This window comes from Cnephaeus nilssonii, assembly GCF_951640355.1.
Source record: "Cnephaeus nilssonii genome assembly, chromosome: 23".
NCBI lineage: Eukaryota > Metazoa > Chordata > Mammalia > Chiroptera > Vespertilionidae > Cnephaeus > Cnephaeus nilssonii.
The window spans coordinates 4450283-4465231 of record NC_137094.1 but is presented as its reverse complement, the minus strand read 5'-3'; the positions used below and the strand labels follow the sequence as shown (position 1 = coordinate 4465231).

Below are 14949 nucleotides of genomic sequence, written 5' to 3'. Positions count from 1 at the left end.
CAGGAGGAAGGGGACAGGGAGCAGCCGCCCGGCCCTGGAGCAGAGAGCCTGTGGGGGCGCAGCCACGGCACAGGAGGAAGGGGACAGGGAGCAGCCGCCCGGCCCTGGAGCAGAGAGCCTGTGGGGGCGCAGCCACAGGGCAGGAGGAAGGGGACAGGGAGCAGCCGCCCGGCCCTGGAGCAGAGAGCCTGTGGGGGCTCAGCCACGGCACAGGAGGAAGGGGACAGGGAGCAGCCGCCCGGCCCTGGAGCAGAGAGCCTGTGGGGGCGCAGCCAAGGCACAGGAGGAAGGGGACAGGGAGCAGCCGCCTGGCCCTGGAGCAGAGAGCCTGTGGGGGCTCAGCCACGGCACAGGAGGAAGGGGACAGGGAGCAGCCGCCCGGCCCTGGAGCAGAGAGCCTGTGGGGGCACAGCCACGGCGCAGGAGGAAGGGGACAGGGAGCAGAGGAGGAAGCTCCTGGAGGGGGCTCCGCAGGTTCTCTGGGGCTGGCCCTCCGTGCCCACAACAGCCACTGGGTGGGGAGGACCTAACACACCGTCTGCGGGCTGCAGGGGACAGGGCAGAGATACAGGCGGCCGGTCAGACTGCCATCTGTGAGAGGGGTCCCTGGCTCAGCATGTCTCCTATAACCGGAGACAGAACTGCCTGACCTTCCTCCGCCCCAAGAGGGAGAGGACACTGGAACCCCTTAAGCCTGCCTGCCCAGGGCGCGGGACGTCTCGTCCCACAGCAGCCCTCCCGGCTGCTCAGCGGGCGGGAGGAGCTCGGTGCTGGGCGACAGGCTGCACAGCACGTGCCCTCAGGAATCGGGCAAGGAAACTGGCGTCACGAAGTGCCACCCACGGGGGGGCCAGTCAGGTCGGCCTTGGGCACCGCCCTGTCACCCAGGGCCTGGCCTCCACGGCCACCAAGAAAATCAGGTGCCCCATCAGTCAATACTGGGTGGGGAAGCCTGACCTTGACAAGTCCACAAAGGGCAGCGTGCCAGGAGGTCAGAGCAGAGCGCTGCCGCGGAGGCATCGACACTCCCCCTCCCGTCCTGCCCCCGCCCAGCGAAAGGCCTCCCCACTGCAGGCTGACGCTGCCAGGCCCGGGGTCTCCCTGTGTCCACACACAGATGGTGGGGTTGATCTATCACAAAGCTCAGTGACTCCATTTACTGTCCTTTTATCTTGGAATCATGGCCTTTGTCCTTTAAAAAGATCAATAAGCAGGCGGGATGGGGGCGGGGCTGCCCAGGCAGCACTGTCCCCTCCCCCCCTCACCCCCTCGGCCGCCTTTAGAAGCTCACGGGGTGGTGGCATCCTACACCCGCTTCATGCCCTCAGGCCCCAGCACACTTGCCCCGCGTCACTTGTGCCAGGACAGACCCTAACCCAGGGACCCTGCGCCGGATCGGAACATCAGCTAACGCTGACCACTGCCAGCCCACGCCTCCCACCCACGTGGATTGTGCCTCTGGGCTCGAGACAGAGCAGCGCTTGGAGTGCATCATGACTCACCATTCCTGGTGCCGGCCACTCGCACCTGCCTCACCACCTCCTCAGGGCCAGAGAGAGAAAGACCCCAAGTACCGGAGAGACCAAGCTCAGCAGACCCTGAAAAATGCCCTGAGCCTTCAGAATCTCAACACCAACGTGGCTAAGAATACCATCATGTTCCTGGGAGATGAGATGGGCGTCTCCATGATGACGACCACCCACATCCTCAAGGGCCAGCTGCACCACAACCCTGAGGAGGAGACCAGGCTGGAGATGGACAAGTTCCCGCACATGGCTCTCTCCAAGACACACAACACCAACGCTCAGGTCCCCAACAGCGCGGGCACTGCCACTGCCCACTAGTGTGGGTGAAGGCCAATGAGGGCACCGTCAGGGTGGGTGCGGCAACCCAGCGCTCGCACTGCAACACCACTCAGGGGAACGAGGTCACCTCTATCCCTGCGGGGAGCGGGCCTAAGCCGTCAGACGGACATCCCCTGAGGGCTCCCAGACTGCAAGAGGGTGCAGGATGGGCTGAGGGACGCCCCTCCCCCCAAGTGCACAGATTTCATGCACTCGGCCTCTAGTTCTTTAATAAGAAATAAAAAGCCCTGGCTAAGTAGTTTAGTTAGTTAGAGCGTCATCCCAATACACCAAATTTGTGGGTTGGATCTCAGTCAGGACACACATAAGAATCAACCAGTCTATATATATAAAAGGCTAATATGCTAAATGTCCATCTGGGTAATGACGCCACGTAGCAATGCCTGGCTTCCTCTCCCTAGTGACAACTAGCCTCCTTGCAGTTTCTTCAGCCCAGGAACACGACTTGCTTTATAGCCAGGTGGAAACATTTTACACTGTAACCAAATATTTGTGAAGCGTTTTCCTATGCCTCATCTCATTTGATCCTCACAGAAGTCCTGGAGTAGGTAGATAGGAGACTCAGTGGAATCCTATTTTCTTTTCATTAGCCAGAAAACGGAGATTTAGAAACTTGACCCGACTGAAAAGAAGTAAGAAATGGTGGGCCTTGAAAATGACTTTAGGTTTTCTCACTGTGCAGAACAGTCAAACACTGCTGCAGTTAAATATTTTACCCTTTGTTCTCCCTGCGTGATCTACAATAATAATCTGCTTCATGTTGATATTTACTGCTGTGTTGCTGATAATTACCTGAAAGAGAAGTTGGAGTGCTTCACTGGGCTGGAAAAAGTTTAGCTACATCAGAAAGCAGGCCTAATTAAGCAAGTTTATCCTATATCTATAAAAGGGTAAGTTGACTCGCACATGTGCGATACATATAAAGCTCTCGCTGGCGCCAATCGCACACGTTTCTATCTGTCATTGTCAATCGTGAATTTGGTTGACACTTCTATTATAGAGAAAGGGCAAACAGCGATATTAAAATATTTCTTCTAATTAATTTCCTTTCAGTGGAAAAAACAAACAGATGTTTCTCTCTCTCTCTCTCTCTCTCTCTCTCTCTCTCTCTGAAATAAATTTAAAAAGAAAGTAATGTTACACAACTAATAGCCACTGTGCAAAGCAGGGAATGAACCATGCCAAGTCTTCTGGGGAGCAGGGACCACTGGAGGCCACCAAAGCAGTGATTCTCAAACTCATTCTGGCGGTGGAACCCCAGGAACTTACGATGTTCTATGTAAACCACCCTTCTCTTCTGTTAATGCTGTTCAATATTAAAAGTGTTTTTACAGAAGAGGAATTGTTAACTAATACATAACCCATGGAAAAGCAGCATATTTGTGTAAGAGTTCAGAAACTAGCTCTAGAAATCACACATTCCGGCTCCAGGACACTTGCTGACTCTCAACCATAAAAACCGGACCTTGCCCTGGCCAGTTTGGCTCAGTAGGTAGTGTCGGCTTGCAGACCAAAGGGTCCCGGGTTCAATTCCAGTCAAGGGCACATACCTCAGTTGTAGGCTCCTCCCCAGCCCGGGCCCTGATCAGGGCTCGCACAGGAGGCAACCAATCGATGTGCTTCTCTCACATCAATATTTCTCTCTGTTTTTCCCTCTCACTTCCACTTCGTGCTGGGCACGATGGCTACTCAAACCCCCAAAGAAAAGGACAGATAAAGCCCACAGCTCTACGGCATCTTAAATGGACTTTAAACGACAGCAGCTCAGGGCCTCGGCACCTCACTATCATGACTGATGCCCACAAGCCTGTGGGAATCCGGCAAATGGGTCTCCAAATGGCTGGTTCCCGGAGCAGAAACCACTCTGTCTAGTTAGCCCAACAGGCCCATGAGGAACTCCCCCTCACTGTCCGGCCTCCTTCCTGCAGAGGCCTCCACAGGGGCTGAGCGGCGGGGAGGCTGAGGGAAGGAAAGGCTGATGCTGCAGACACGGACCCCCAAGCGTGGCCGAGAAGCAAAGTGCAGCTCCTGTGTGGCATCGGCCACACGACCCCTAGGGTGAGCTTAGACACAGTGGATTCCAGTGCCTGAATCGTCCACCGTGGGAAACATCCTGTACTCCATTCCCAGGATACCTGTGGGCCCCGCCCTCTTCCACCTCCATGCTGGGCCCAGGGCAGCCACAGCCCCACTCAGCCAGGACTGGCATGCCAGGGCCGGTGAGGGGCACAGACACACAGCCACCTTACCTCCGAAGTTGGCCAGCCGCCCAATCCTTGTAACGGGCACCTTCCGCTCCCGAGCCCGCTCACTGAGCTGGAGGGACAACAGAGAGACCTCAGGGAAGAGCAAACGGGGGCAGGGCCAGCCTTCGGGGCTCATGCTGCCCCCCACCCCCTCTCTACCACCAAGGGCAGCAGTTCTGCCTGGCAGCACCTCCACCACCAAGAGACCTCCATGTCCCCAAAGCCTCCAGACCACAGCATGCCCGGCGGGGCCTGACACCAGCACCCCGGGGAACCACCCACAGGGCCGGGCCCTCCCAGACGCACCATCTGCTTGTGGGGCTTGCTCTCGGGGCGCGCCTTGGCCTGCCGGGCCTTCTCAATGTCCTCGGCTGTAAGGCCCCCCACAGGGGACTGGTCCTGGTGGAAGAACCTTCGCTGCAGGCCAGTGGGAGAGAAGGGGGCTCTGCCATCTACAAAAAGCCTCCCGTCCCCCCTGCCCAGAGGAGAGGCAGTCTGCCCTGGGAGCCCAGCTTCCCTAAAGGGTCCACTGTCAACGTAGGCGGGAGCTGGGCCCCTGCTGCTGGCGTGATCCTGGGGTGGAGACGAAGACTCCTGGGAGGAGGCTGCAGAGAAGTCTGCAGAGGCGCCCTCGGCCCTTGGCCCTGAGAAGTGGAACTCTGATTCTGGGTCGTCAAAGCTCTCAGACATGTAAGATTCTTCGTGCTTGTCCTGCTCCTGCAGGGAACAAAAGCCAGCGTGAGAGGAGCAAGAGGCAGCCCACCGTCCTGTGTCCATCCCTCTCTGCACAAGACAGCACATCCCCGCGTCCCGCCCTCCGGTCCTCCAGAGGGTAGCGCCACATTCCTCCCGAGCCTGGGTCAGTTCTGGAGGTGAGCAGCACCTTCCTGGCCCAGGAGCAGGAGACCCGGATTCCAGTCCTGCTTCTGCCAGGGCTCTGCTGTGCGGTCACTGAGAACCTGCTGGGGGTCCAGCCAGGACCAGGCCCGTGACCACCACTCCCAGCAAGTTCCTTATCTATTAATCAGGGCTACGGACAGGCCTCCAGGGCTCTGGGGTGGTGAACCAGGGAAAGAGACAGGAGACCTTTGAGAAGTCAAAGCACAACCACAGACAGACCAGCGAGGACAAGGGCAGTGTACAGACAGGGACACCCCCCCACGCCAGGCCAGTGCCTCGCCACGACACGGCTCCACTCGCCAGCCATGGCGTGCCTTTAAGAGGCTCTCACTAGACGACGTGGCACCCCCAGGTTTGGCCTGGCTGTCCTTGGGAGTTGGAGGCACATATTTTCCTTGTAACAAGTGAAAAGACCTGATCTTCAGGCCCAGATTCCTTCTGCTTTAGAACTCAGAGTGACCTTGGGTGAGTTCTCTGCTACTTCCTCATCTGAAAATAGGCCTCCCCACAGTCACAGTTTGGTGGGGGCCACAGACAGACAGGCCAGGGGAACAGGGCCGAGGAGGCTGTAACCGGAACAGCACTGACTCCTGAAGGGAGGCCAGGAGCCCGGATTCCGTCCCACTGAAATGGACTCGGCACACAGCGCTGCCTGCGGCTCTGCAGACACAGAGTGGGTCCACAGCTCTGCCTCCCGGGAAGGAAGGAGATGTGGCTGTGGCTCTCACTGCCAAAGGGGAACCTCAGGCTGAGGAGCTGAGGAGACCCGGTAAAGGCCCACCAGCCGGCCAGTGGCAGATCAGGGTCCCAGGCCAAGGTCTGTCCTGCTGGCAACCATCAGCACTTTGCTCGGAGCAGAAATAACCTGTATTGGATTCTCTGGGAATTAACCTGTACTGGATTCTCGGGCACCTCTCAGATGGCCAGGAAGCCCTGGGGGAGGGGCCTGAGGCAGGTCCCTGAGAGCCACAGCAGAGCCCCTTCTGCCCCTGACTCCCCTGCGGCCGCCTGGCCCTGCATTACCATGACCCGTTTATGTGGCTCTGGGCCTCTGGGCAGTGACGGGGCCTCCGTGTCTCGATGGGACCAGACTTGGCGTCTGCGGAATGAGGACGTGAACGAGCCCCTGGAGGAGCTGGGGGGAGGCTTCTGGAGTATCTGGCCCTCCATCCCCTCAGAGAGAAGGGAGGCACAGGAACGTACGTGCTAAGGGAGAGGATGGAGCACATGGAGGCCAGCACCCCACTAAGCGTCCACCTCGTGGTGGGGAATAGCCCCTCCCTCCTCCCTCCTCCCTCCACGTGACTGTCCTGGGGGTGGCCCTGCCATTCCAGAGACCGGGCATGCCTGAGGAGACCGAGGAGCAGGTGGGAGACTGGGCAGGAGGCCCCTCTTGCCTCAGGGAGGCCTGTCCCGGTCTCCCACGCTGCCTCGCGCCCGGGAGGCCCGGTGAGCTGGACAAGTGCACCTCCTGAGTGCCCACAGGCAAAGCACCTGACCGGCAGGCAATGCTCCTCCCTGAAAAGGCACCGAGGGCCGGAGCCTCAGCCCAGCCTCAGCGAGGAGGGCAAGGTCGGGGAGTCCTGCACGGGGAAGAGGACACACGAATCTGGTCCTGTCACTTAAAAATCACGGGCCTCGCATCCAACTTCCTAGTCTCCGTTTCCCCATCTGAGAAAAGGGGTAAACACTAGGCCTGCCCCTTTGCCAGGACAGCAGTGAGGCTTCGTCACGAGTGTGAAGACTTCCAGAAGTCAAAGGCATTTGTGTAGGGTGAGAAACAGCCACGTAGTGCCATTGAACCCTTCGAGAACAGCCGAGGGGCTGGGAATCGGAAACTAAGACTAACCAGAAGCCTGCAGGCCGTGACGGCCTCAGCCTGCAGGAGCCCGAGTATCCTTTGTCCAGAGGTCAGCCAACCACAGGGAGACACGCAAGGGGAGAGGGAGCAGGTGTGCTCATGCACACGGGTGCACACAGCTTTCCCCTCCCCGGGACTTTCAGAAACAGTCGCTGGGGACACCACGGAGGACAGCCCTCTGCTCTGTCAAGCCCTGTTATAACCCCGTCCTGCGCTCACTTCTACCTAAAGCCTTCGCCGTGGGTGGTAAAAGCAGAGGCTCTCCGGTCTGTGGCACAAAGACAGCATGACAGGTGAGAGGAAGTCGAGAGGTGGAGCGGTCCTCAGCGTTCACCCCGGAAAGGAACACAATAGGACCCAGAGACCCACGGGAAAGGGAAGCGGGCAGTGGGAAAAGCCTTCGACACCTGAGGAGGCCCCAGACACAGACTCCTGGGCCAGCTCCACGCTGAGGGCACAGCCAGTGACACGTTTCCCAGCCTGGCCGTCCCTGCCCGGCTGCTCTTGCTCTGCCCAGTGCAGCTCAGACAGGGGGTGGCTCCCATCACTTCTTTACAGAAATCAGCCAACAAAGAGCACTAATGTAACGCAGGGAGCAGGGGCGTGGCCTTCTTTAAAAACTGCTTCTGTGAAGGACACAGGCAGCGCTCCCTTCCGTGGCCTCCCACAGAACACAGCAAGTGTTACTTCTTCCTCTGGGATTTTTTAAATTTCCAAAACTAAAAGGCTTCTCTTCAATACCTCAACAGGCCCAGAAACTGCACACAGACCGGCAGAGGGTCTGCGATCCCCGCGGACGGGCCCTGGTCTCTCCTGAGCTCGGCACCTGCCTGGCGTCAGTCGGTGAGTGCCAGTGAACTCCTATTCTAACGAGGGTGCTGGGCCGCTTGCTCTGGGGCTCTTCTCAGCTGTGAAGCTTCCTTTAACTGAGACGTGAGCCCCCAGCAGCCTCTCACAGGGACCCTAACCCACCCGGAAGGGTAGTGGGGTACACTAACCAGTGGGCTCTCTGGCCCTGGCCACCAGCCACCCTAGCTGTGTCCTCGTCTCACCAAGAGCTCCAAGTCCAACTTCCCTCCCCCTGGCACCCCTCCTGGACCAGCCTCCTTACCTGCACCGTCCCTAAGAACATGCTGATCTGCTCTGCAGCTGTGGACTGCAGGGCCCTGGCCGCCATGATGAACTCCGCTCCAAGGCCAAAGTGCTGCAGGTGCGTTTCCACAGCTGCCTCGGTCAGCTTGGCAAGGCCTTTGAGCACCATGATCGCGTCCCCCATGATGGAAGCCATCCTTCAGGGCTGGAAGAGAGCAGGCCAAGTCAGGCAGGGACACCACACCTCATACAGGGCCACCCGCACACTGATCAACTCCCCGTGGTCCTGGGCAGAAGGTAACTGGTTTGCACTGACCTCCCTTTTGATCCGGGCTGACAGAGAAGAGAGAGAAAGGGCCCAGGGCTCAGGGTCGGCTCTGGGCCGCTCCCTGCACTGCAGGCACTGAGCAGAACGCAAGGCTCCAAGGGGCCAGGCTGTGCCCCGGCATCTCCTCCCGAGGCCTCACAGCCACCCCTGAAACACCCTAGGGGACCCAAAGTCTCCGCCACCAAGTGGCAGAGCCAGGACTTGAACCGGGTATATGACAGTCCAAGGCTCCTTCCTCCGGACCCACTGTAGGCTGGGGAGGGAGCACCTGTCCCCAAAGCAGGTCCCAAACAGGGCTGCCTGTCCCTGCCCAGCTGCGCTCACTGCCCGGTGAAGCCTCTGACAGACACCCACAGACCGCAGGGCGGCCAGAGCCCACCCTCCCTCCTCAGACTCAACTACTGACCAAGCCAGTGTTTTCAGACCACAGTCCAGACCACAGTGCAATCCACTTGGAAAACCCTAACAGCACGAAAATGCAACGACATGACGTGAACAGAAAAGAAAGCGTCAGAGGGCCTATGGGAAGGGCTCTTATGAAACGTGTTTCCCTTGTGTGTGCACGTGAGCTTCTCTGTCCCTTTTTCCTCTACCGAGTCCGTCTAAAACGTGTTTCTTAACGTAGGTCAGGGCCAAAGAGGCTGAAAGTCACTGTACACAGTGGTGCCGCACAGGGTGCGGAGTGTGCTGTCAATCACCCAAGTATTTCTTAAGGTCTGCTGGGGGCTGTGTGCTGGGAGGGGTTAGATAAGGCCCTGTTAACAAACTGGGGCTGAAGAAAAGCCACAAAAAGGAAAGGAACAGCAGGACACCCCAAAGAAGGTACACTCTGGACAGGGAAGAGCTGGGATCTGCTAAGAGTCTCAGAGATAAGACGGAAGGAGAGAGGAGAGGGGCGTGGGAGGCGGGCGCTGCAGACACTGCAGGCAGGGGACCTGCCTGAACAAACACGTGGAGGCTGAGGGGGAAGGATACACCTGGATGCAGGGAGGGAGAGGCCGGTCACAGAGACACCTCGTGGAGTTCCTCTTCCCTTCACACCAGCTAGCAGCAGCACACGCTGGCGGTCCGGTAAGCGCACACCAGGACCGCCACAGAACTCCAGGGCTGCTGAAGCTGGCAGCAGGCTCAGTCCCACCTGCCCTCTGCAGGGAGCAGCCCAGTGGGCCCAGGATTCCTGCGGGCTCAGCGCTGCTCCTCAGCAGGGCCCAGCGGCTTTTATTTAAAGGAGAAGTGCAGTGACGGCCACGGAAACCTGCTGTGCCCAGGAGCCTTGGAGAGCTGAGCTGGCCCACACAACCTGCCCCAGGAACACCGTCACCTGCACTGAGAACAGCCACCAGGCACGGGCTGGGTGCTTTCCACCCTTCACCTCCTTGAACCTTTATAAACAACTGCCCCATTTCAAAGGAGGAAACCGAAGCCAGAGGGCTTAGCTAACTGGCCGAAGTCACGCAGCTTCTGAAGGGTGGCCTCGGGCCTGATCCTGGCCCTTGTCTGCCCACCACTCCATACTGCCTCCCAAGCTCTTGGCCTCTGACTCTGAGGGCTGCTCAGACCAAAAGGACCGCCTACACCCTAGCTAAAACCAAGGAGGTTTTTGGGTGACCACACCTTGAAGAGGCAGGGAGAGAGGTAGGAGGGCTAGCCCAGCCCATCACCGGGTGCCATTCACACCCCAGGCTTCCTCGGGGCTCTCCCTCACTTGTGACTATAATAAACAAGGAGGAGCCCCCAGACATTCTCCAATGTCAGGGCTGGGAAGAGATCATGCAATCAGAGATCAAATGCAGCTGGTCCCAGCTCTCCACAACTCGGCAGCCCCTGGCCCACCCCAACACACACAGGTACCCTGTCAAGTCGGGGGGGGGGGGGGGGATCATCCACCAAGGTCCACAGACCCCAGTGAGGGAGGAGACGTCAGGGACATGCAATGGCGGAGGCAGGGCCCCTAGCCACATCTTATCAGAAGGACCCTTGCTGGTGGCCCAGGACCACGCACCATATCCCACTGCCCAGGGGTTCCCAGAAACAGGCCTTCCCTTTGCTCACCTCTGAATCCAACCCAGATAAGCAAGGCCGTAGTCTCCCATTGGCAACAAACGCCAGCAATTCCAAAACTTCTAACTCATGCCAAATCTTCCCTAAAACTTACAAGACCTATTAATTCAGACTTTGTTTTCAGGCTTTAATTCTTCCTGAATTTCTCATCCTAGTTATCAAAACCACACACCCAAATTTCATTTCATTAGAGCAAAGCTGCTAAGTGTTGTGGGGGGCTTTTTCCCCTACTCTAGTTTGAATGGCCCCTGCACGGATGGCAGTTCAATCTGAAGATCCATTTCTGGTCCTGCACAGGGCAGGGCAGGGCTGGGACCCCAGAGCCCAGTCCTCACTCTTCTGGTTTCTAAGCGTGTCAGCACTGAGCACAGCTCTGTGACAGCTGGAACTGCACCTGCTTTACACTGACACTTTTTTTAAAGTCATAAAAGGAAAAATGTTAAGTTGACCAAACATTTTTACATTTCCCTGCATTGGGGAAATATGAGTAATAATGGTCTCTTTCAGTATCTTCCTTATTTTTTTAAATTTCTTTATTGATTAAGGTATTACATTATTACAATATGTAATCAATATTACATATTGATTAAGGTATTACATTATTCCCCCATTACCCCCCACCTCCCATTCATGCCCCCACCCCCCTGTTGTCTGTGTCCACTGATTAGGCTTATATGCATGCATATAAGTCCTTTGGTTGATCTCTCCCTCTTCCTTACTTTTTAGTTTACATATCCTACTTTCAAAATAGCAAATAAATAAGTCACCTAAAAAAAGTACACATTAAAAAGTAATGTATAGCCCTAACCGGTTTGGCTCAGTGGATAGAGCGTCGGCCTGTGGACTGGGGGGTCCCGGGTTCGATTCCGGTCAAGGGCATGTACCTTGGTTGCGGGCACATCCCCAGTGGGAGGTGTGCAGGAGGCAGCTGATCGATGTTTCTCTCTCACGATGTTTCTAGCTCTCTATTCCTCTCCCTTCCTCTCTGTGAAGAATCAATAAAATACATTTAAAAAAAAAAAAAGTAATGTATAGCCTTGACAGGGCAGCTCACTTGGGTAGAGCGCTGTCCCAACACACCAAGGCTGCAGGTTCCGTCTCCAGTTAGGGTATATACAAGAAGCAATCAGTGAATGCATAAATAAGTAGAACAACAAGTTGATGTTTCTCTCCCCCTTCTTCTCTCTCTTTAAAATCAATTTTAAAACTTTAAAAAGCAATGTTATGTATTTATTCCTGCCTAAACAGTTGTGTTCTCACACCAGTGAACTCCCAAAGGGCACAAATCTCACCTTAGACAGTGGGCACCATTGGGAGGAAGATAACTAGACCATCTCCTCTGGAAGATGGAAACACCCAGGTGGAAATACCACCACAGAAATATACCTTCCAGCTTCCTGTAACGCAAACCCTGCTTTTTTCAAATCAACGGATGTTGCTAATAAACAGCCTATCTCACTCGTGAGCAGATTCACATGTGAATGTATATTTCAAAACCACAGCCTGTGTTCAAACCCCTTTGACAAAATTATTTATCTAATGTGCCAGGCTGCACCCAGACCGCCCACACATTGCTCGGCTCAAAGTAGTGTCTACCTTCAAAAAGCAGGGGGAGGGGAGAGGAACAATCGCCAGAAGGAAATATCTTTCCAGAAATGTTCTCACCTTCTGGTTTTCAAAGACTGTCCTACTTCTCCTGCCAGAATGCCAACGTGACTCAGAATGCAGCCACCCGGAATATGGGTAAAACCCATCCAAGAACGCACGGGAACCAGGCACCCAGCGGCACCGGATCTTTCATGATCGTAAACAAGACGGAAAGCTCCCATACACACGTAACACACAAATTAAAGACCTATCCTCACACGATTCCATCTGTAAGTACCAGAGCCCTCACCCGCCCGCTTGGTCCTGCTGACCTTTAACAGGTTTTCAGGACTGGCCGGGAGTAACACACCATGGAGTGTTCAGGCTCAGAGTGGTGGGGTGGAGGGTGGGCACTCACATTGGGAAATGCCCACACGGTACCAGCACCAGAATACAGTCATTCAGTCCTTTACTGAACACACGTTCGTTCACTAGCGTCTCCTCCTGGTGCTCTGGGCCAGGCTGTGCAGGTCCAGATGAACTTGCCCTTGGCCCTGGGGTGTCACAGCGTGATGGCATGCAGGCACGTCTCTAACGGGCACAGACACCAGGGAGACGGCCACAGGACAGCTGAGGCTCCCGTGCCCAAACCAGGGCGGCTGACCGGGGAAAAGACTGTAAAGCAGCTTGGACACAGGGCCCAGCTCCGCCACAGCTGCTGACGCTGAGCGTGTTGCTCTCTCACCATCTCTTTCAGGCGGAGAGCACTTCGGGTGACTAGCCAGGCCGTTTCTGGTCCTAACATGCTAACGTGCTATACAGGAAGTAAACAAAGGTGCTGTCTAGAGAGAACAAACTGGAATACATGCCGCTCACCACTCCCAGGGTTGGGACCGAGGAAGACGCACAAGCAGGGCCCTGGCAGGGGAGTCCTCAAGCTCAGAGGAAGTTTTCCTGTTGAACTTTCACTCTCCAACCTTCCAGATTCTTACTATCTCATTCACGTTGGAGAACAGACTCACGGTGCTGCCGACCTGGCCAGACACAATAACATGCAGAAAAACGAGTCGTGTTCTTTTTGCAAAATAAATCTAACAGGCAATCCTGAGAGGCATAAAGCAGAGGAAGGCATCATATATTTTTCCACTCAGTACCCACATGGGGGAACTTATTTGGGGGGAGGGTTCCATACACACCCCAAAGCCCCTTTCACAGCCAGAACTCACCATCTGTCACTTGTCTCTTCTTCATGGTGTGTGAATGTACTAAGCCATTGTTCAATCCTCTCCGTGACCACAGGCACAGCATGGCAGACCAGCTCCATCCAGCAAAACCATGCATTTGTACCTCTAAAACCAGCACACCTCTGGTCTCTTTCTACCCTGAGCTGCTCCCGTACCCTTGGGGTGTCGTACAGAAGAACCCAAAAGCAAGCTGCACGGAAAGCCCTTTGTCTTGGGGAGTCTGTGAAGCTCACTGAAAAGCTTTCTCCTGGGAGGGCTCTGTCCAGGCGACAGCGGCATGCAAGTCGCCACGATGTCCGATGGGCATCAAGCTCAGCCTATTAAAAACTGACCTCACCACCCCACCCCGCCCTTCCCAAGGCTCACTACCCTGAGCAATGAGGCCACCACCCACTTCTCTCCAACCCTCCTCTACCTGAATGTTCTCACCTGGGCAACTGCAGCATCCCCTAAGTGGTCTCTCTGCCCCCTTCTATCCACTCCCCGCTTTAAAAGGAAAATGCTATGGAACCACCCTCAGGCTTCTTGACCTCCCCCAGCTTCCTCAGAGGCTGAAATAACCTTCATGGCCTAGCCCAACCCTGCCTCCCCAGCCTTATCTTGCACGCTTGCTCCACTGACTGTACTCTAGTTGGGCCAACCCAGCTCTCCTGCCGGCCTCTGCACGGGAACACCTAGCTTTCCTCCTCCCCGAGTCCTAACCAAACATCCCCTCTTCTGGGAAGCCCTCCCCAACAGGTCCCCCTCCTAAACCCTGTCCACGGGCCCACAGCACCGCTCTACTCCATCCCAGCAGTGACCATGCTCCAAATCTGCCTGTGTAACTGTCTTTCTCCGCCCTGGGCTGTCAGCAGAGAAGGGCAAGGACCACGCCAGTCTTTCTGACTCTGTATCAGCACCTAGTACTCTGCCCGCCACAGAGCAGCAGGAGGTAGCAAATACTGTTACATGCACTCAGCTGGTCTCTCTAAGGCAGGGGTCCTCAAACTTTTAAACAGGGGGCCAGGTCACTGTCCCTCAGACCGTTGGAGGGCCGGACTATAGTTTAAAAAAAACTATGAACAAATTCCTATGCACACTGCACATATCTTATTTTGAAGTAAAAAAACAAAACGGCAAAGACACCGCATGTGGCCCGCGGGCCGTAGTTTGAGGACGCCTGCTCTAAGGTTTGAGAGCGCCTTGCCAATTCTGGGACTGGCTCCACCTGCTTGCAGCTTTTAATCTACATCGGAAATCGAAGGCCTCAGAGGAGCCTGGTCTGAGGCAGGGTTCTTACACTTTAGTGAGCATCAGAATCACCCAAAGGACTTGTTAAAGCACAGGTTGCTGCCCCCCCCCGCCCCCTCTCCCTACCCTTCGCGCCCCCCCCCCGCACCCCCCACACACACACCCGGTTCTGGTTCTACAGGTCTAGGGCAGGCCTGAAAGTCTGCATTGCTAATTAAGTTAGTTCCCGGTGCAGCTGCAGCTGATGGTCCTGGGAACTTACCGTGAGAACCCTGATCTGGAGGAAGAGGGGAAGGGAGCACAGGTGGCCCACACTCTAGCCAGGCAGCACATCTAAACAGAGATCCTTTACCGAGAGTGTCTCCCAGGTAACTCCTCCCCAGAAGTCTGGCTTTACCCTTAAGTGCAAACCCTCCACCTACTCCTTCCTTCCCATTTCCCTTCAATAAACTGAAAACTGACATAAAAAAATGAATGAGCTTAAAGACAATGACCCACAGAGCCAGCCACCCAGGGACTCCGAAGACGGTCACTT

At 56.0% G+C, this 14949-nt stretch overlaps 1 protein-coding gene across 1 annotated transcript in view; it reads right to left on the bottom strand.

Annotated features, from left to right (window-relative positions):
- Nucleotides 1-14949, bottom strand: part of COQ8A (coenzyme Q8A) — a 40606-nt gene that overhangs the window by 12058 nt on the left and 13599 nt on the right. The window contains exons 2-4 of the mRNA XM_079763808.1: nt 7984-8169; nt 4418-4828; nt 4115-4181 (exon numbers count right to left, since the gene is read on the bottom strand). Coding sequence (XP_079619934.1) covers nt 4115-4181; nt 4418-4828; nt 7984-8160 — 655 coding nt within the window. The 5' untranslated portion in view covers nt 8161-8169. The remainder of the gene's footprint in view (nt 1-4114; nt 4182-4417; nt 4829-7983; nt 8170-14949) is intronic.